The 21,816-nt window shown below is 45.6% G+C and overlaps 1 protein-coding gene across 1 annotated transcript in view; it reads left to right on the top strand.

The window, feature by feature from the left end:
• Positions 1–16,460, top strand: part of SDHB (succinate dehydrogenase complex iron sulfur subunit B) — a 34,869-nt gene extending 18,409 nt beyond the window's left edge. Inside the window, exons 3-8 of the mRNA XM_058553027.1 lie at positions 4,932–5,017; positions 7,956–8,092; positions 8,709–8,825; positions 11,877–11,978; positions 13,497–13,619; positions 16,207–16,460. Of these exons, the coding sequence (XP_058409010.1) occupies positions 4,932–5,017; positions 7,956–8,092; positions 8,709–8,825; positions 11,877–11,978; positions 13,497–13,619; positions 16,207–16,284 (643 nt within the window). The 3' untranslated portion in view covers positions 16,285–16,460. The remainder of the gene's footprint in view (positions 1–4,931; positions 5,018–7,955; positions 8,093–8,708; positions 8,826–11,876; positions 11,979–13,496; positions 13,620–16,206) is intronic.
• Positions 16,461–21,816: the final 5,356 nt, after the last annotated feature.

Raw genomic sequence — 21,816 nt, 5'->3', positions numbered from 1 at the left:
CAGTCTTGGTAGTTTGTATGTTTCTAAGAATTTTTCCATTTTGTCTAGGTTGTCTAGTTTGTTGGTGTATAGTTGTTCATAGTAGTCTCTTATGATCCTTGGTGTTTGTGTGATATCAGTTGTAATGTCTCCTTTTTCATTTATAGTTTTGTTGATTTGGGTCCTCTTTTTTTCCTTGGTTGATCTAGCTAAAGGTTTGTTAATTTTGTTTGTCTTTTCAAAGAACCAACTCTTAGTTTGGTTAATCTTTTCTGTTGTTTTCCTAATCTCTGTTTCATTTATTTCTGCTCTAATATTTATTATTTACTTCCTTCTGCTAACTTTGGGCTCAGTTTGTTCTTTTTCTAGTTCCTTAAGGCATAGAGTTAGGTTCTTTATTTGGGATCTTTCTTGCTTCTTAATGTAGTAGTTTATTGCTATGAACTTCTCTGTTAGAACTGCTTTTGCTGCATCCCATAAGTTTGGGTATATTGCTTTTTTTTTTTAAGTCTGAGAAAATTTATACCAAACTCTTAATTATACCATGTATTATGAAATTTAGCATGAACGTTTAAAGGGAGGCCTTTGGCTTTTTAACTTTGTATTTGAAATTTTTATAAGATGCAGATTTAGCTTTTGTAACTTAAAAAATGAATAAAGAGAATTGTTGTAATTTAAAATGTGCCAGGACAAGAAGAAACAAATCATTCCAATAAAAAATAATTCCAAAATAGACTTTTCTTTATAGAAAATTTGAGTATCATAAATAAGAAGCAAAAGAGGGTTTAGTCAATCAATGATTTGGGGCAATTGATTAGCAATTTTTTCAGTTTGAGAGGAGTAGTATAAAAATGTAAAAACTAGGAGAAAATTTAAAGTGTTCATCAAACCTCGGGAAGGGTAGTGGTCCTTTTAGACTTAAAAGTGATAGATAGCATCATAAGGAAACAGTGGTCAGCTGTAACATTGTAAACACTTCAATCTGACATGTGTCTAAAAATGTGTGACTTCAGAATTAGAGGTCACATAGCCTACTGCTGGTTGAGGGCAGGAGCAGGATTAGCAACAGATATGATAGATGTGTGACACTGTTGTCCACTGAAATAGAGAGTCTTGATAAAATTTCATTGAAAGAGTTTATTCAGGGGGCTGGCCCAGTGGCATAGTGGTTAAGTTTGTGCGCTCCATTTCGGCAGCCTGGGGTTCACCGGTTTGGATCCTGGGTGCGGACCTACTCACCACTCATCAAGCCATGCTGAGGTGGCATCCTGTATAGAAGAGCTACAACTCTACAACTATGATACACAACTATGTAGTGGGACTTTGGGGAGAAAAAATAAAAAAAAAAGAGGAAGATTGGCAACAGATGTTAGTGCAGGGCCAATCTTCCTCAAAAAAAAACAAGAGAGCAAGAGATTAAAAAAAAAAAGAGTTTATTCAGTAATCAAGAGTGAGGACTCACACCCGGGAAACAGTTCAACATGATACCGGCTCAACACAAGGTTGACATGAGGGAAGCCATATTGTGGAAAAGAAACTGTATTGTAACTTTGAATGACCTCTGATAAACTAGCCCAGACATGCTCTGTGGATTTTATGGCCCCTCCCTGCTGCAATAAGTCAGTAGCTTTGTTCTTTTGAGTTCCTTAGGAGTGTGATGACCCCTAGGCGGAGAGTCTATGCTGATAGCCGTCATCAAGGACAGCTGAAAGATCAGGATAGAGGGCGTAGCTCTGGTCTCTGATGCACATCCAGTGAAACCCAAGACTATCAGGAACTAAGAATGGATGCCCCCACCCTGAGACCAGATGCCTCCCCTACCCAGAGACCGGCCCCCCATATAACTGGCCTGTAGTCTTTGTTCTGTAAGATGGTTCTTTCAGACATTAGTCGGCCGTTGTCCCTCTTGATAGCAGCTGTAATTAAGTCCTTCCTCTCCTACCTCCTTGCCTCTTGACTACTGGCATGTCTTGCGGCTGGCACATGACCCCCTCCTTTGGGCAGTAACAGAGTGTCGTGAAGGAAGCGCTCGGAGGTCTACAGATCTGAGCACAGTTTATTTACCTTTTTACAAGGCAGTGTACATGAAGAAAGGGGCTTACTCATCAGCAGTCATATACGCCAAAGGGGTATCTGTTTGTCTGTGACAGGGTATGTCTGGTTTTTCTCTAGATTATAAAGTGGGAATTTCTTGGTTATATATCCTAGAATGTTGGTGCTGTCCACGTGTAGAGGGAGGCAAGTACCAGCGCTGCTCATTATCCCCTTGGCCTAAAAATGTAGCCAGAGGATATGAGAGCCGGGTACACTGTATCTCTTCTTGTTGCAGGTCTTTTCCCGCTGGCGTCTGTGGTCGTGAGGTGAAGGGTTGCAGGGTCATTCTGACACAGGCTTAAGACGACCTGCAAGGCCGCTTCACAGGACTGCAGAGATTTTGTACTGAGTCAGCCTATGCAGATTGCTTGCTAGTTTCGCCCGCTAGACCAGGGAGAGGGGTCCCAATTATTTGTTCACAATAATTTGTACCCAATTATTTATATCATATATTAATATGAAACAGATTTTGTTCTTGTCCAAGAAACCCTCTTGTCCAGGGTTTCTGCCTCCTAAAACCCCGTAATCCTAAATGATAAGAGCTATAGGATCATCTTTTGTTATACTTTGGTTTTGTTCCCAGTTCCTAAAATAGCTCCAGATAAATAATAAAGGTGAAATGGTATTTTTTGTTATTCATAACAAGCCCCTTTCAACCACACCTGAGTTTACGTTAATGAGGTGGGTTTTGGAAAGCCCCTAGATAACTTTTAGCCCCAGCCCTTGACCTCCTGGGAGGGGAGAAGGGCTAGAGGTTGAATCACTTACCAGTGGCCAGTCATGTAATCAGTCATGCCTACATAATGAAGCCTCCATAAAAATTTCTGACGTACGGGGTTCAGAGTTGGTTAGTAAACTTGTGGAGGTGCTGGGAGCGTGGCCCGCCTGGAGAGGGCGTGGAAGCTCTGCTCCCCTTCCCACGTGCCTTTCCCTGTGCATCTCTTCCATCTGACTGTTCCAGAGTTGTCTTCTTTTATAATAAACTGGTGAGCTAGTAAATAAACTGTTTTTCTGAGTTCTGTGAGCCACAGTAGCAAATTATCAAACCCAAGGCGGGAGTCACGAGAACCTCTGATTTAGAGTTGGTTGGTCAGAAGCACAGGTGACAGCCTGAACTTGCAGTTGCCATCTGAGGGGAGGCAGTCTTGTGGGACTGAACCCTTAACCTGTGGGATCTGACAGTATTTCCAGGTAAATAGTGTCAGAATTGAGTTACATTCTGGAACACCCAGCTGGTGTTGCAGAATTGCTTGGAATGGAAAAACCCCACACGTTTGGTGACCAGAAGTGTCAGAAATGGAGTACTGGTAGTGACTAGTAGTAGAGTAGGAAAAACAGAAGAGTTTTCCTTTACAAGATGATAGGCTCAGATCTTTAAAAAAAAAAAGAATCCCAAGTCTTCAGTAAAAGAGGCAAAGAACATGGACAGAGACTGTAGAATTAGGGCGCTAGAATGAACGCTGCACACAGGCAGAGATTTTCCTGTTTTGTCCTCTGGTGCATCTCCAGCACCTAGAACAGAACCTGGCACACTCGATCACTGTAGTGTTCAAAGCTCTGCAGTTAAAACACTGACAGTAATAACACATCTCCATTCTCAGAATAGCGGAGGTTCTTAAAGGTTACAGTTCCCAGCGTTTAGCAAAGGTACAGTGAAAAGGGTGTTTGCATGTTGCTGATAGAAATACAGGCGATGCAGGTGTGTTAACTGACCTTACTGTGGTCATCATTTCATAGTGTATACATATATCAAAGTATCGAGTTGTACACCTTAAATTTACACAATGTTATTTGTCAATTATATCTCAGTAAAGCTGGAAAAAAATACAGATAATGCTAAAGGAAATGGGGGGCGTATTTTTTAAATCCCACACATAGAAAAATACTGAGAGGAACAGGGGTGGGGGTGGCAATCAGGAAATAGATTTGTTGAGCACTTATCTATGTGCCAGGTACTATGAAAATCGCATGTTTTTATTTAATCTTCATAATAATCCTGTGATATAAATATTACCTCCATGTTACAGATAAAGAAACTGAAGTTTAGAAAGAATAAGCCATTTCCATAGCGTCACAGTCTCTGCATGACGATAATCAAAGTTAAAGTAAATGTATGTGGCAGACGCTGCTCTGAGTGTTGTGTTTTCCTGGCCATTCATTCCCCTGCAACAGTCCTGTGAGATGTGGGTGTTGCTCTCCGTGCTTAATAGATGGGGAGCTGGTTAAGTAAATTGTCTATAACCTAGTAAGTGTCCGAGACAAGATTCAGACCAGGCTCTCGGACCCCAGGCCTGCACTCCAGAATCCAAGCCCACTGCTCTGCCCTTCCCACCCCACCACTGCCCCCACGTGCACGAAACACTCAGCACTTTGGATTAGGGGACTGTGGGTGATTTATTTTCTTTTATTCTCTGTACCACATTTTTTGTGATGGTTATCTTTTATTATTACTAACTATCCATTTAAAGCTACTTATTATGTGGATCCTAAAAATAAAACTAAAATTTGAAGTAAGTTATTTGGGAAGACTTTGCACGCAGCTTTAGAAGAAAAAAACAAAAATGGCCAGTATGTGGAAGTTGTTTCCAAACCTGAATACTTCCCTACTTCTTTAGCTTTCCATTTCCTAGAAATCTATATGCAGTATGATCATCAAAATAGAACTCTGCAGTACCTAAAATGTGTAAGAATGTACATTATAAATAAAACTAAGGGAAAAATCCTGAATGTGACCTGAGAAGACCAAATGGATGAGAAGAGCACTAATAAATGCAGATGTCTCAGATCGTCCTGTGATGGAGTGCGGGAGAGTAAGCTTCACGTAAATACAACTGGGGTTTGTGGTTTTTTTTGGTCAGATGTGGTCCTATGGTGTTGGATGCTTTAATCAAGATTAAGAATGAAATTGATTCTACCTTGACCTTCCGAAGATCATGCAGAGAAGGTAAGCATTTCCTTCCCTGTTAGGTCCCAGACACTTATGTTCTGGTTCTCAAAAGAGCCCTGGGCCGGACAAAACTGCTGGAGATCCCTGGAGAATGGTGGGAACACTGCAGGTGACCTTGCTGTGCCGGAAATTTGGGTAAATGTGTCGGAAATTTGAATGTGGTACGAGTTCTGGTTTCTGAGTTTGCTTCCCTTCAGGAGCTTTCTGTCACGTGGTTCTGCATCTGGCGGTCTCTTACAGCTGCTGCACCCTTCCTGGATTCACTGGGATGTGCGAGCCAGCCACCTCTGCACTGCTGAGCTCGTTTGTTAGGGCGGCAGTGGAGAGTTTCTAGCTGTGCTTATGCACACTTAACACTTGTCCAACAAGGGAGACACTAGTCCCCCTCCAGCTCCCAGTATTACGTGTGCACAGAGCAGGTGCTCAGTAGGACTGTTCTGGATGGGAACGGCGTTTCCCACAGTGTGCTGCTGGTGCCACCTGAGCTGATTTCAGGCAGTGTGCAGACCAGCGTTTTTTACTTTAATAGCTATGTGTTTATTTTACATATTACAAAAATATAATTACTAATGGCAGTGTAACCGTGATATAAGTGGTTTTTTTAATATGAATTTAAGTAAAAATGAGTTGTTTTAAGGAAAACTCCTAAATAATCGTTCGAGTGGTACTCCGATACAACAAAAACCACACAGGGGTGAGTGAAGTCTCGCTGGCCTTGAAGGCCGTGGAGCACGTGCCAGGCTCTGCTCTGTGTGCTTTACGTGAGATAGACAGGTGCTGTTATTTTTTATGCTCAATATACGGATGAAGAAACTGAGGCCCAGGGAGGTTGAGGGACCTCCAGAAAGACATGTAGACAGTGAGTTGGGGAGCCAGGAGTCAGCCAGAGTTGTCAGATTCCAGAACTGCACTTTCGGGTGGTACACTCTGCTGGCCGGCCTGGGAAACCTGGGAGAAAACCAAAACAGAGGGTAACTTGGGCCAAGACCAAGGGCTGTGATTGAACTTTCTTCCTAGAATAACCTTCCATAAAAGAAAGTCACTAGATATTGGGCCATCGCCTTTTATCTTTGTTCTGCTGCATATTTCAAGCATTTGAAGTCTTCCTTCTAAGACATCTGTTTTGATTCATCTGATCTTACAGGATTGGATTTAATGTAGCAAATGCTGACAGATATTGTGATAGTTTGGCTGAGTCCTGCTGTTCAGGGAACATTCTGCTGTAATTAAACACCAACCTTCCCCACATAAGTCCTGGCAACACAGGAAATACAGATGCTTTTCAGTAACCTTCCCCCGTAAGACTCTTTCAGAGCCAGGAACATAAAGTGTGGCCCATCTGGACTAGAAAAAATGAGGCCAAATGACATTAATTGCACTCCTTTTTATTCCCTTACTGTTCATTAAGAGAATTTCCAGGGGAGCCTTTTCAAGGGAATATTCATTGGGCTTATTTTTTAAATTGTATGCCATTTCTTATTAAATCATACTGCTCTGGTTGGATGCCAGGTGTACATAAACATGTTGATAATATTCAGTCTCCCGGGGAACTTGAGGAGTATTTGCTTAGGACAGATCTTTGTGTTCCCTTATACTCTTATTAAGATTTACAGGAAAAGGAGAAAGTATAGTCGTATGAAAGTGATAACCCAGTGCAAGTTTCGCAAGTAATCACATTTCTCTGGCCTGATGATCTTCAAAAAACAGCTTCAGAGAAGTGGTACCAGGGGTTTAGATTGCATAGTCATTTTTTTTTTTTTTTTTTTTTTTGAGGAGATGAGCCCTGTGCTAACATCTGCCAATCCTCCTCTTTTTTTTTTTTTTCTTTTTTTTTTGCTGAGGAAGACTGGCCCTGGGCTAACATCCGTGCCCATCTTCCTCCACTTTACATGGGATGCCGCCACAGCATGGCCTGACAAGCAGTGCGTCAGTGCGCACCCAGGATCCGAACCGGCGAACCCTGGGCCGCTGCAGCGGAGCGCGTGCACTTAACCGCTTGCGCCACTGGGCCAGCCCCGCATAGTCATTTTTAAACTCTGAAATACCTAGGAAATTTCCATACACCAGAAATGATTCCAGGCTAAGAAAGTTCTCATTTCAGGGTCCTTGGTCAAAACCTTATTTTTGCTTGGTTTGGTTTCACATTAGTTCATTCTTCTCTTTGGAAAGTCAGTCCTCAGGCAGCTTATGTGGGTTTCATATCCCCACGGCAACCACTATGCTGCTTGTTTTGTAGAGACAATAGAACAACAACTCTCTCTGGATGATCTGTATCCAGGCCTCCACTTTAAGATGACCCAGACAATGTTGATTTGCTTTTGGGTACCGTATCTGTTAGAGTTTGAGTTAAAATAAGTGGCTTTAAAAAAACAGAGGCTGGGGCTGCCCCCGTGGCGTAGTGGTTAAGTTCGCAGGCTCCACTTCGGCGGCCCGGGGTTCGCAGGTTCAGATCCTGGTCGCGGACCTACATACCACTCATCAAGCCGTGCTGTGGCAGCATCCTACATACAAAATAGAGGAAGATTGGCACAAGTGTTAGCTCAGGAACAATCTTCCTCACCAAAAAAAAAAAACAGAGGCTGATTTATCCCTCACAATACTTGAAGCGTGGAGCTAGGACTGGTGTGGGAACTCTGTGATGCCAACAGCACCCCAGCCTCCTTCTGTCCATCACCACTGCTGTCCTTAGCATGTAGCTTCCACCCTCAAGTGGCCTCATGGTCACAGAATGGATTTTGGAACTACAGCTGTTAGGTCTACATTCTAGGCAGGACGAAGGAGGAAAAGAGAAAAGGGCAGCAGGTACGTCAGCCACAGGTGTGTTCCATGACAGTGCTGCTCCTGGTGGGAGAGGAGCGACCACCCAGAAACAGAATGTGAAGCTGGGCTGACTCTGAATCTGGGTAAGCAAGTGTTACTGTATTTTCTCTCTCAGGTATCTGTGGCTCTTGTGCAATGAATATCAATGGAGGCAACACTCTAGCTTGCACCCGAAGGATTGACACTAACCTCAGCAAAGTCTCAAAAATCTACCCTCTTCCGCATATGTATGTGATAAAGGATCTTGTTCCTGTGAGTTTCTGCATCTCCCTCTCTCTCCCCGTATTTTTTTTTTTTTTTGGCAGGGAAAGGGGGAGAGGTGTGTGCGTGTTATGCTATGTGTTCTTTAGGGCAGGCTTTTTTCCTGTCTGAGTTTAATTAAGCAGTTTGAACGGCGGAAGATAAACACGCCTGGAAGATCCTCCAGCAGCTCATTTGGGGAAGATTGTTTGAGAAGAACAGGGCACAGAGTTTTAGAGTTGGAACAGTCCCAGAAATGAAGAATTTGGCCATAACTAGAAAGAATTCATGTGGAAAATACCAGTTGGGAAAGCAACAGTTACACATTTCACTCTAATTTCTGCTTCCCTATATTTGACCACCTTCGCCAACTGGGTGTTTTCAAGGGTGGGTGGGATTGGAAAGTTTCCCAAGTGGGTGAAGGAGAGATTTCCTGACCACAGTTAACATTGTGACTGTTTCTCCTTTTGTAATCTTTGCACATATCCATGCCAGGGGAAGACAGTCTGATGTCTGTCTGTCCTAGGGTGGGGAAGTAGGCAGTGTCCAGGAAATGGGGTGGGTAAAAAGAAAGGTAAGGGGTGACGGTGGAATCTGACCCTTTTCTTCTTCTTCCTCTTACTCTCAGGATTTGAGCAACTTCTATGCTCAGTACAAATCCATTGAGCCTTATTTGAAGAAGAAGGATGAATCCCAGCAAGGCAAGCAGCAGTATCTGCAGTCCATAGAAGATCGTGAGAAACTGGTCATTAGTCCCCATTTATTGTCTTGATTTGAGGAATTTTGTGGCAAACACCTTTGCTGGGAAGTGTGACTTGGGGGCGGGGGCGACGGGTAGCAGCATGAGATAATGCAAACCATTTAGTGTATTCTGGAAAGGAACTTCAAAAGCATCTGTCCAAGGGGTGGACATCCATCCTCTCAGGGCCAGATGGGTAGCATGAACTCATGAACAGCCCGGAGTGGACCAACGAGCTGGAGTGCCTGTGCCTTGCCTGGAGGGGCAGATTGGGACTGTGTTGCCAGATGTTCATCTTTTTCTAAAGAAACCAGTATGCAAATTGCCCGGTCTTTAAAAGTTGACAGCTAAATCCAAGTTGCTTTTTAACACTGTAGGCAGATAAAACACATGCTGGCCATTTGCAGTCCTGCTACCACCACCCTGTTTTACAGATGGGAGCAAAACAGTTAATGCAAAACTGGGACCAGAACCTCGATGTTCCTTCCCAGCACCACGCGTCTAGTGATTGCTCTGCGGGTTGTCAGGGGCCTTCTCCCTCTCTTGGAGTTACTATTCCTCTGTACCAGCTATGAAGTCTCTTACAGTGAAGGAGTTATCATCAGGTTTTTAGTCTCCTTCTCTTGCACTACTTTTACCTCCTCTAAGAAGTCTCTGATTGGCATGCTCACTCCCTGCACACTCAGTGTCCTTGAGGAGAGGGAGAGGGGGGAAGGGGAACAAATGGAGATGAGTCCCAACAACGTGCCGGCATGGGGCCAAGGACGTGTGCTGTCTCACAGTCCCCACTTCATGTGTTCCTCCAATACAGCACTTAGCCTAAGAAAATCATTTACATGCCAATCCGTTATCAGACTGAGCACACCTCAAGGGCAGGGGCTGTGTCTTAACTCCTATCTGGGTCCCTAGACTCTGGCACGTGTTATTTTATCAATAAATAGTAGTTATGTGAATGAGTAAATAAATTCTACCTTTTAGGTCTTGGGGAATATTTAGCCCCTCTCCTCTTCCCCAGAAACCGTTAAGAAAGGAGAGTCCTAGTCAGAATGCCCAGCTCTGTCATCACGGAGACAATGAGGGTCAACGCAGTGATGTTGTAAGTCAGAGGAAGCAGCTGACTCCTTTCAAGAGTCTCTTGTTCTCAGGACAGAGCTCTGCCCCCCATTTCTAACTCCCAGGGAGTCTGACACGTCCCAGGGTCCAGATTGGAACTGACCACTCTGGCCCAACCCGTCATCTCACATTCCTTAGGCAGGAGGAATACTTGCAGCTAGTGAACATCTCCTTGATGTGGTATTCTTAGGGAATGAAGGGTTCCCCCAAGTGTGTTTTCTAGGTAATCAAAATTTACCCATTTAAATGTCAAACATTTGTTTAGCATTTTTCACTTCCTTAAATTAATATGCTGAACATAAGTTTTGATTTTAAAAGCCATAATGTTCGTTGTAGATAATTGCAAGATGCAGAGAACTATTTTTTAAATAATCTGTAATTCCACCACCCAAAGATAACCTCTGTTGACAACTGCTTTTGTTTTTCTTTTGTATGTTACATGATATTTTTATGTAGCTGGGATCAAAATGTAAATATGCTTTTGTATCCCGCTTTTTTCACTTTTGTTATTGTGAGCATTTTCCCGCATTCTCAAAAATTGTTTATAAGCATTAGCTTACACTTGGCTTTCTACTACTTCAAGTGTATGCACTGTGTATTATTTAACCATCCGCTATTGTTGAACAATGAGATTATTTCTGATTTTTTACTATTATAAATAAGGCTAGATAAACAGCTTTATCCTTCAAGTTATATCCAGAAAATTCTAGTTAATTTCTTATTACAGATTTTTCTGTAAGTAGACTAAAGAATATGACTCATTAAGGCTCTTAATCCTGTGGCCTTGTGCTTTCTAGACCAGTGAGGCCAGTTTACACTCCCATCAGCTACCTGAGTAGAACATAGATTTTGTTGAAGATTCACGGTTACAATCATGACCATCAACTCTGTGTCGTCTGTTATCAACTGTCACTTCAGATGTCAGGATGCCCTTCTGTTTTGCTGATTTTAGTCAGTTTCTGTTCCCCAAATCAGAAAGCCCAGTTTGTTAGAACTGGTTGGGCACATTAAGTCAGTGTGGCAGGTGTTAAGAGCAGGGATCCCAGAGTCAGACTGGTCCCACCCCAGCTCTGCTACTTAGAGCTGTGTGACCCAGACAAATGACCCAGACTCTCTGAGCCTCAGTTCCTTACCTGTAAAATGGGAACCTGATAGTACTCACCCTGTAGAATTACTGATCATTGTGATGTTCAAATGAGGTCAAGCCAGTAAAGCATGCAGTGCTCCATGCAGGTTGGCTCTTATTCAGGATGATGGCGATGTTCCCATTGAAAGCCTGAGGTCTCTGCCGAGCCAGGGCAGAAGCTAGTATATGCTGCTAGATGCCTCGACACCCAGGGCCTTCTTAAATTCTCCTAGACTGGGCTGGCCCAGTGGCGTAGTGATTACGTTCATGCGCTCCGCTCCCAGGCCTCGCAGGTTCGGATCCCAGGCACGGACCTACACACCACTTATCAAGCCATGCTGTGGGGGCATCCCACATACAAAATGGAGGAAAGTGGGCACGAATGTTAGCTCAGGGCCAGTCTTCCTCAGCAAAAAGAGGAGGATTGTCAGCAGATGTTAGCTCAGGGCTAGTCTACCTCACAAAAAAAAAAAGAAAGAAAACAAAAAAAATAAATTCTCCTAGACTGCATTCTAGGTGGTAAGGTTTTATTCATGTTTCTGTTTTAGATATGTGAGATATTTTTGTTTATTAAAAGACAAATGCATTGTACTTGAACTTAAGAACTCTGGGCTCTAGTCCAACAGATGTTTACATTTCAATTCCAAGATCTTTTTTACAAATCTGATAAATCTCTGCAAACCACCCCTAGGATTTTGCCCAAAAAACTCACATGCAAGTAGGCACTTTTTTCATGCACTGACCCCAGACATCACACTTGATCAGCTAAGGACACGCAGTCTTTCCGTCCCGCACTCCTGACTGCCCTTTCCCCCCAGGACGGGCTCTACGAGTGCATCCTCTGTGCCTGCTGCAGCACCAGCTGCCCTAGTTACTGGTGGAACGGGGACAAGTATTTGGGACCTGCGGTTCTCATGCAGGTAAGGAGCTCTTCAGTTGCTTTAAGAGAAACTGAGGGGCTGGCCCAGTGGCGTAGTGGTTAAGTGCGCACGCTCCAGTTTGGCGCCCAGTGTTCGCAGGTTCGGATCCCAGGCGCAGACCTATGCACCGCTTATCAAGCCATCCTGTGGCGTCCCACATATAAAGTGGAGGAAGATGGGCACGGATGTTAGCTCAGGGCTAATCTTCCTCACCAAAACAGAAATTTTTTTTTAAAAGAGAAACTGAAACTCAAGCATCCAGGAATCCAAGAGGACAGTGCATTGTTGGAAACCAGACATTCTGTGGGGCGATGGTTTTCTTTGTGGGCGTCCATTACAAACAGGGTAATTGGTTGTATTGTCCACACTTGGCTTTCAGTAAATCTGGGGCTTCATCTGCAAAATGCCTTCATTTCAGTATGGTGAGGGTCACCCCAGGAGGTGATGCCATGCTTTTTGGCAGACCGTGCCTTGCAGATGAGACGTGTTCCCTGTGCAGCTGGCTCTTACGACTTGCCCACTTTCCCCAGACCACATCTGTCAGAAGGCTCCCCATCTCCCTTCACAGGGTTTTTAATGTGCACGCAGGGGAGAGAGAAAGTTCACTGAGAAGCAACTACCCAGCTGTAAGGCTAGAAGTTGTGTCCAGGCCAGTGGAAGCCTGGGGTACTGGGTTTAAGGGTTGCTTAGAGAGAAAGCAGCATTGCTTTGCATTGCCTCTCACCATAACTATACTTCACGGCAAAGAAAGTCACTGTCTTTGGTTCCCGGAAAGCTTGTACTTTTTAGATTTGTGGTCAGTGCTTTTCATGGACTCGCAGCAACTGAGAAAATAACTTCTCATTTCTTATTTTCCCACAAAAAGAAAAGTTACGTGGTTGTGTGGCCATTTATCAGTATTGATTGCTGGCCACATTAATGATTGAATAATGAGGTACATTCATAGCTGGCACTTGTACCAATGATCTGAGTTGCGGGAAATGCAGAAGTCCTCAGTACCACTGCTAGAGCAGGCCTAGTGATGGGAGCTTGGTCAGTTTTCAGCGGGCTGATCTCAGGCTTCTGGGATGAACATACTAATTAAAAGAATCAGTAAGTGGAACAGTGTTATCACTGGAGAGGTCTGTTAAGTGATTGGTTTACTCAGCCAGTGGGTAGGTGCTATGAAGACAGATAGAGAGTCGTATGATACAGTCCCTGCCTTCACGAATTCATAATCTGAGTAGGAAGCTAATGAGCAACTTGAAATAATTAGGAGATGATGCCTGATCATATATAATCAAGTACCAGAGTACCAGGTGCAGTGTGGTTCAAAGGTTTGTGGATCCTTAATCAAGAGACATTATAAAAGAGTTGAGAACCTTTCCTTAAGAGATGGCAAGAATTAAAGCGTGCGGAGACAGGCATCTAAGCTGGGAGCATTCCCCTACTTGTGCACTCCCGGAGCCTTGAGTTGAACCAGAGGGCTGCTCTGGCCGGTTAGGTTGACAGCTCAGCTAATAAGTCCTGGTTTCCCAGGCCTATCGCTGGATGATCGACTCCAGAGACGACTTCACGGAGGAGCGCCTGGCCAAGCTGCAGGACCCGTTCTCCCTGTATCGCTGCCACACCATCATGAACTGCACCAAGACCTGTCCCAAGGTACTCGGGGCTGCCGCCCGCAGCTCTGCCTCAGAACTGACGTGTCAGCAGTGGCATGTGCTTGTGAAGAGGCAGCCGACAGGGCAAACCTGGTCATTCGAGGTAGAGAGAGACCAGAGTGTGCCTGTCCTCTCAGTGTGAGCCTGGGGGCTAGTTTGGCACAAGGAATGGACTCACTCAGGCCCCCTCGGGAACAGAGTTTACTTGTAGGCTACATTCGAGCATTGAGGGAGTCCAGGACCCCACAGGAATCCAGGAACGGGAACTTGCATTCGCCCTGACTTCATCGGAACCACAGGAGGAAAGCCGGCAGAACACAGGCAGATTCCCTCTCCGTGTCGCAGGGTCTCTGTCTCACATCACTGCTGCCGGGCTGCTCTGCTCTCTGGCACCCAGCCTGTTCTTTCTCTCTGTACGTCTTTTCTCTGTCTCGGAGCTCCTGCTTACCAGCTGTCACTCCCTCTGCCTGCTCATACTTCCTGCTTCCTGGGCTCACTCTGGCCTTCGGCTGCAGCCGTCTGCCTGCCTTCTCTCAGCGTTTCTTAGCTCACATTCCTCAGAGGGAATCTCATTGGCCCACGTCAGCTTTCCATGGCAGCCCACATGAGAGGTGGATGGCCAGCCATGGATTGGGTGCCCTTTGGTCAGGTGCCATCCCAGGTCCAGTCAGGAGGCAGGGAGCAGCCAGGGCTGCCCTTTGAGCAGAGACTGTGAGCAGAGCAATTTCACTTTAAAGGTGCAGTGAGTAAGCAGGCAGCAAGATGGAAACTAGGATAACCAGTCGGCGGTAAAAAAAAAAGAAAGAAAAGGCAGCATATCTTAAAAAACATGAAGTCCAGGCTGGGTAATAGACTTATTTCTTGTCTGGAAACCTGCTGTGTTTCCGGGGGCTCTCCCCTCTGCCACAGTGCTTCTCATGGGGCCTTGGCATCAGGATCTGCTATGGGGCGTGGTGGGTGTCCCCACCAGGTGAGGGAGAGCACAGGCTCCTGCGTCCCACTGCCTAGTTTCCCCCCAGGCTCTGCCCGGGTGAATTCGGCAACTTCTGAGGCAAGTTATGCCGCTCATGGGCTTAGCACAGTGCCTGGCACACGGTAAGCACTCAATAGATGGGACGCTCTGTTATTTAAAAAAACAAACAGTGTTGGGCCTATTTGAGACTGTCAGAGACAGCATCTCCAAGGCCGGAGCCTGGCTTAGTATTTCTTTAGAAGCTCCACAGGGGATTCTGAGGTGTGCAGAGGATGGCAGACAGCCAAGACCACCAAGAACAGAGGCTCTCTGTGACCTCCTCTGTGTCCCACCCTCCCCTTCGGTAAAGCAGGGATGCACATGAGCTGTGAGACTAGACACAGGTCAAGATTGTTTGAGCTGGAAGGGACCTTGAAAATCATCAAGTGCAACCCTTTTCACGGATGGGGAAGCTGATCCCCGGGGCAGGAGTCGGGAGCGGGCGACTTGCCAAGGTCACTCTCAGGTCAGGGGCAGGGCTAGAAGCAGGCCACTTGCCTCCCAGTCCAGTGCTCTTCCTCCCCGCACCTGGATTAGGTTGACTCCTATGTGCAGACCGTCTAAGTCTAAAATCCCTCTTAATGAACTGGGGGGGGCGGGGGTGATCCATGGTTCCATGTTCAGAAGGCTGTACTGTGAAGGGTCTTCCTCCTCCCCCATCCCCAGCCACCTCCCTGGAAGCCTCGGTGTTAGCAGTTTCTTGTGTGCCCTTCCAGAGATATTTTATGCATATGTGTCCTTTTCTCCCTTTTTTATGTCACAGTCATCTACCTTTTTTCACTTAATACATTTTGGAGATCATTCCATATCAGTCTTCAAAGACTGTCTTCTCTCTCCCTTTCTTTCTCTCTGAAGACTTCTTTTCTTTTTCTTTTTTATTTTCTTTCTTTCTTTCTACACACTTAATTTCAGGGTTAGAGTTGTCCTGCTAAAATGAGGGGACCCTTCACTAACCTCAGATGAGTCTTCGTCTAATTTTGCCAAATACTTGCTTGTCTCCCTACTTCCACGAGGCTGGCATTCACTGGGTTTAATTATTGTGCCTCCTGCAGAACAGATGTGACAGCTGTAGGGCCCAACTGCAGCCAGTCCCAGTGTTACTGGCCAGTCGAACTCACGGTGCTTATGCAGGGTTAACAGAGAGGTCATTTCTTCCGCTTACCTTTGAGGGCTTGTGTATGTTGATGGTCGTGTGTAAGACTGAGAGATGTCTGGCTATTTTGATGCTGGCTGTGGTCACAGAAGAGGTGCTCTTTCCTGGACGTCTGGGCATTTAGAGGACAGGCTCCCGTGGCTCTGCCCTGGGCTCGTTTGCCTGCTCCAGGGAGCCGCCGCGGCAGGAATTCAACTCAGGCAGGGCCTTTGCCAGAGAGGGCTGACCGCTGACCACTTGAAATGTCTAAAAGTGGAGACAGAGGAGAACTCAGCCCCAGCCCCTGGGTGTTAAAGGATGTGATTTGCATTCACCTTGCGTTGACACTGTAGCAGCTGGGAGAGGAGTCTCGCCCAAGGTCATGGGCTTCTTCCGTTCAGTTTCGCTTACCATTTGGTGTTGATTCTCTTCTCTTTTTTCAAGGGGCTGAATCCAGGGAAAGCTATTGCTGAAATCAAGAAAATGATGGCAACCTATAAGGAGAAGAGAGCTTCAGCTTAACTGCTCACATGCTAAACACGACTGTCACCAGCTCAGCTGAACACAATTTATATCTAATTTGAGTTCCTTCAAAGCTCTTGATTTTCCATGAATACAGCATGTATAATAAAAATCTTAAGAAATAAATAAATGTTATTCTGCTTCATCAAAAAAGTAAGCCTGTTCCTTTTACTTGCTGCAGAGGAATGTGACAGTGCCAGAGGAGGAGTCTTGTCCTTGAGGCGGGGCCAGGGCTCCAGAACTGAGCCCTGGAGGAGGAGGGGTATGGTGGGTACAGGCATGGAATTGGTGTCACGCGGGACCTGGGGCTTGTCCCCAGCTCTGCCATTCACCACCTGGACGACCTTGGACAAGCTCCTTCTCCTCTTTGTTACTCCATTTGCCCATCTGTAAAATGGGAATCATAATTGTGCCTGCCTCACCCATATGGTGTGAGAATGCCCAATAAGTACCAGCTCTTATTATACAGCATCCCAGTTTCCACAGTTTTCAGTATTAGAATTATTTAAAGCCAGACCTTGGTATGTCTTTGTATGTCTCATTTAGGCAAGGTTTGAGGTTCCTCCAGCACAGAGCAATGACCCAGATCAGCTGTGAACTCGAGTTAGTTCCACAAATGACCTCAAGCGACCTCTCATGGCAAGCGTCAATTCCCGCTGTTGCTGCCTTGGCTCTGATGCTTATTACAAAACTGGTAACACTCATTGAAAAAACAAATGGTGCAAAGTACATCAAGTAAAAAGTGGAAAGCTCCCCAAGTCCCACATCCCCTGTTTACAGTTTACATATTTCCTTCCAGCCCTTTATGTCATTACAAATGTGTGGCATACATGAAACTTTTTCCCTTCAAAAATGAGAGTATCATAAGGGGCCAGTTCCGTGGCATAGCAATGAAGTTCATGTGTTCTGCTTCAGTGGCCCGGGTCCACCGGTCCAGATCCTGGGCGCAGACCTGCTCACCACTCATCAAGCCATCCATGCTGAGGCAGCGTCCCACATAGAAGAACTAGAAGGACCTACAACTACCATATACAACTATGTACTGGGGCTTTGGCAAAAGAAAAGAAAAAGACAGGGCCGGCCCCGTGGCTTAGCAGTTAAGTGCTCGAGCTCCACTACTGGCGGCCCAGGGTTCAGATCCCGGGCGCGCACCAACACACCACTTGTCCGGCCATGCTGAGGCCGCGTCCCACATACAGCAACTAGAAGGATGTGCAACTATGACATACAACTATCTACTGGGGCTTTGGGGGAAAAAAAAAAGGAGGAGGATTGGCAATAGATGTTAGCTCAGAGCCGGTCTTCCTCAGCAAAAAGAGGAGGATTAGCATGGATGTTAGCTCAGGGCTGATCTTCCTCACAAAAAAAAAAAAAAAGAAAAAGAGGATGATTGGCAACAGATGTTAGCTCAGGGCCAATCTTCCTCAAAGAAAAAAAATAGAATATCATATAATTGTTATCAGTTTTCTATGTGTGTGTGTGTGTGTGTGTGTGTGTGTAAGATCAGCCCTGAGCTAACATCCATGCTAATCCTCCTCTTTTTGCTGAGGAAGACGGGCCCTGAGCTAACATCCGTGCCCATCTTCCTCTACTTTATGTGGGATGCCGCCACAGCATGGCTTGACAAGCAGTGCATTGGTGTGCTCCTGGGATCCGAACCTGAGAACCCCGGGCTGCAAAGAAGAGGCACGAACTTAACCACTACACTGCTGAGCCGGCCCCTATTTTTCCATTTTTTTATTGTGATAAAATACATAAAATTTACCATATCAGCCTTTTTTTTTTTTTTTTTTGAGGAAGATCAGCCCTGAGCTAACATCCGTGCTAATCCTCCTTTTTTGCTGAGGAAGACCGGCTCTGAGCTAACATCTATTGCCAATCCTCCCCCTTATTTTTCCCAAAGCCACAGTAGATTGTTGTACGTCATAGTTGCACATCCTTCTAGTTGCTGTATGTGGGATGCGGCCTCAGCATGGCCAGAGAAGTGGTGCGTCGGTGTGCGCCCGGGATCCGAACCCGGGCCGCCAGTAGCAGAGCACGCGCACTTAACCGCTAAGCCACGGGGCTGGCCCTCAGCCATTTTTAAATGTACAGTTCAATGGTATTAAGTACATTCACACTGTTGTGCACCCATCACCACCATCCATCTCCAGAACCCTACATCTTGCAAAACTGAAACTCTGTCCATGTTTACCACTAAGTCCTTGTTCCTCCCTCCCACAGCCCCTGGCAACCACCATTCTACTTTCTGTTTCTGTGACTTGGACTATTCTACCTCACATAAGTGGAATCATACAGTATTTGTCTTTTCGTGACACTTATTTTCACTTAGCATAAAGTTCTCAAGGCTCATCCATGTTGTAGCATGTGTCAATTCCTTTTTTAAGGCTGAATAATATTCCACTGTATGCATATACCACATTTTGCTTATCCATTCATCCATTGATGGACAGTTGGGTTGCTTCCACATTTTAGCTATCGTGAATAATAGTTTTCTATTTTTACCCCACAATCTATAAGGGACTCTGGTGCTAATAAAGATGTGTATGTGTGTGTAAAATTTATTTTCTACCTTAACCTTTTTAACCACTGGTTAAGTGCTCTGTGGTGTAGATGCACCGTAACTTATTTTACCATTTCCCCTGCAATTCACATCTGGATGGACCCATTTTCACTCTTAGGAATACTCCAAGGCTGCTTTTTAAGTTGTGGCAGTGAGATCATCCAGGAAACAAAGGCTTCTTACATCTTAAGGCAGGCGGCCAGGAGAAATGTCTGACTCACCGAGGAGGAACTTGAATGAGCATTTCTGGCTTTAAAAAGGGACGATTCAAAAGCACTGGTCTCCGGCATAGTGAGAGGTGAGGTGCTGGGGGTAAACATGAACACGACTTGTTCCCTGCCACCTAGGAGCCAAGGTCACCAAGAAAAAGGGAACAAACATTGAATTATTAGGAATTTAGAAAACAGGGTCTTTGCCCTTAAGTATAGCAGCTCAGAACTCGACCACCTCAGTAAGACCACGCGGGACACAGTCCTCAAGTGTTACAGCTTAAAATTTGGAAGTGAGAACTGAAAAAGACCCAGGCAGACCCCATACCACCCGCTGGGAGGGCAGGAAGGCGGAAGCTGCCTTCCCTGTCCGTTCACACCTAACGGATTTCTGTCAGCCCAGGGAAGGGCACGTTCCCTGGACTCGTGGGTAATTTGACTTTGCTTCTAATGTCTACGTCTGTAGGAAAGATGGGTTTTTCTCATGAATAACTTAATGGCTTGTAAAGATGAGTTCTGCCACCCCAGCTACTGACAAGAGGCAGGGTGAGCTGGAGAGGCGCCACTTCAGATCAGCTTCATCAGACAGCAAGTTTGCAACCGTCGGTCACTCTCAGTCCATTTAACTCGAGCTAAATTGGAATATGTTATCAACGGATAGTTTAACTTACCACTGATTTCATCTTTCATTGGATTGCAGGCAAATGTTCGGTTTCAACAGTCACAAAGACTTTTCTAATAAAACTGCAGACCTGACCAGGGAAAGACAGGATTTTGCCCATTACGCTATTTCTATGCCCTGATTGTGTCCAGACGATGTGCCTTCATTCACAAAAATAATACTATGGAACACTCCGAGTTTCTCTAGGACTGAAGCCAGCCATCTCTTCTTACTTGGTCTTTGGGCAAGTTGTTGAACCTCTGTGCCTCTGTTTTCCTATCTGTAAAATGGGAATTAACAGCATTCAGCTCTCAGAATGGTGGTTGAAATCTAAATAAGAATAAATGTGGGCCGGCCCCGTGGTTTAGCGGTTAAGTGCGCGCACTCCGATGCTGGCAGCCCGGGGTCAGATCCGGGCGCGCACCGACGCACTGCTTGTCCGGCCATGCTCAGGCCGCGTCCCACATACAGCATCTAGAAGGATGTGCAGCTATGACATACAACTATCTACTGGGGCTTTGGGGGAAAATAAATAAATAAATAAAATTAAAAAAAAAAACAATGTGAGTTCTCACACACAAAAAAGTAAATATGTGAGGCGATGGATGTGTTAACTCGATGGGTGGAATCCCTTCACAATGTATAGTATGTCAAATTGTCAAATCATATACTTTGTCTCTTACAATTTTATTTGTCAATCATACCTCAATAAAGCTGAAAATTTTTTAATAAATAAAAACATATATTAATTTTCAAAAAAATAAAAAATAAATGTGAAAAGCATCTAGTCTGCAGTAAGGCAAATGCTGCATAAACTCAATTTAACTGATTTGTTTCCAATACCTACTGTGTGAAAAGGATGCTGGGGGGACTACAAAGGTGATTAATTCCCAGCTCTCTGGACTTGACACTTTGGCATATTTCTGACATGACTGGCCACAGTTAGAGACCTCCTGTTCAGAGGATGATCTTTCTGTGCGAGGCCAGTAATGCTCATTTCTCATCTCGTCACGCCGAGATGCGTGAGCAGACGTCACGCTGACTGCTCAGTGCAGGGAGGGAGTGCCCTCGACTGGTTCCCATCACTCACATTCTCCTTCTCCTCCTTGCCCGGGAAACTACAAGCCAAATTGCTGAAACTCGACTTTATGTGTCTACCAGCCATAATCTTGTCATAGGGTTTGTCACTAGTTGAGAAAATCCCCTTTTGTTGCAAAAATCTAGTGAAACTAGAGAAATTGAGAAGTGAAGCAATACTCTAGAATAAACCAGTCCAAACTAGTGACTTCTCAAGCCTTTTGCCAGGCATTTTATGTCCTTCCTGTGGGCCCGCAAGGGAGTGGCAGCCTGGGAAGGGAAGCTCTTGGATCTGTCCTGGCCCACAGGTGACTGCAGCCCAGCCCAAAGACCACCCAGATGACCACACAGCAAGGTCCACTTCCCCAAAGGTAACCCCAGGCAGATGGCAGGGGCTCCCACATCCTCTGTGGTTTGGAAGGAAGCTCCCTCTGGCCTCCTGCCCTGTTTAGGCTATGGGCTGAGGGGCAGGTGCGGCTCCTTCCTGGATGGCTCAGAGGATAGAGCCTCTTCAATGCCAAGCAGTGTTACAGCGCCCGGCACTCCATAAATTCATACTGGATAAATGACGATGGATCGGACCCAGTCCTATTCTTGGCCCTAACATGATCCTTTCATGGTTTGCCCCAGAGCCTGGGGTCTCAGATCCACCCTCGACCTTTGGAAGTCCTTAGTCCAGAGGCCACCAATCCCAGGGGCCGGGGACACCGTATCTGTGCCTGTCACTACTGGGCAGTGTGATACGTGCTGCATACAAGTATGAGGTCTCGGGTGCCTTTCAGGGGTCTCCGTGCATCCCACCTGTGCAGCTGTGTCTGCAGCCTGCTGTGAGGCTTCTGGGGTCTGGGTTATGCCACCACTATTTCTCTGGCATTTTAGAGGCCTCCTGTGCATCACTGCAGAGTCTCCCTGTGTCCACACATAAATCTGTGGGGCATATCTGACCATGTGAGTCTCTGGGCAGGGGTGTCTTCCTTCTTGGGCATTTATCCAGCGGGGCCAGGCACTGTCCCAAGTGCTTT

The sequence above is a fragment of the Diceros bicornis genome, chromosome 13 (genome assembly GCF_020826845.1).
Source record: "Diceros bicornis minor isolate mBicDic1 chromosome 13, mDicBic1.mat.cur, whole genome shotgun sequence".
Lineage (NCBI taxonomy): Eukaryota > Metazoa > Chordata > Mammalia > Perissodactyla > Rhinocerotidae > Diceros > Diceros bicornis.
This window is presented reverse-complemented; position numbering and strand designations above follow the sequence as displayed.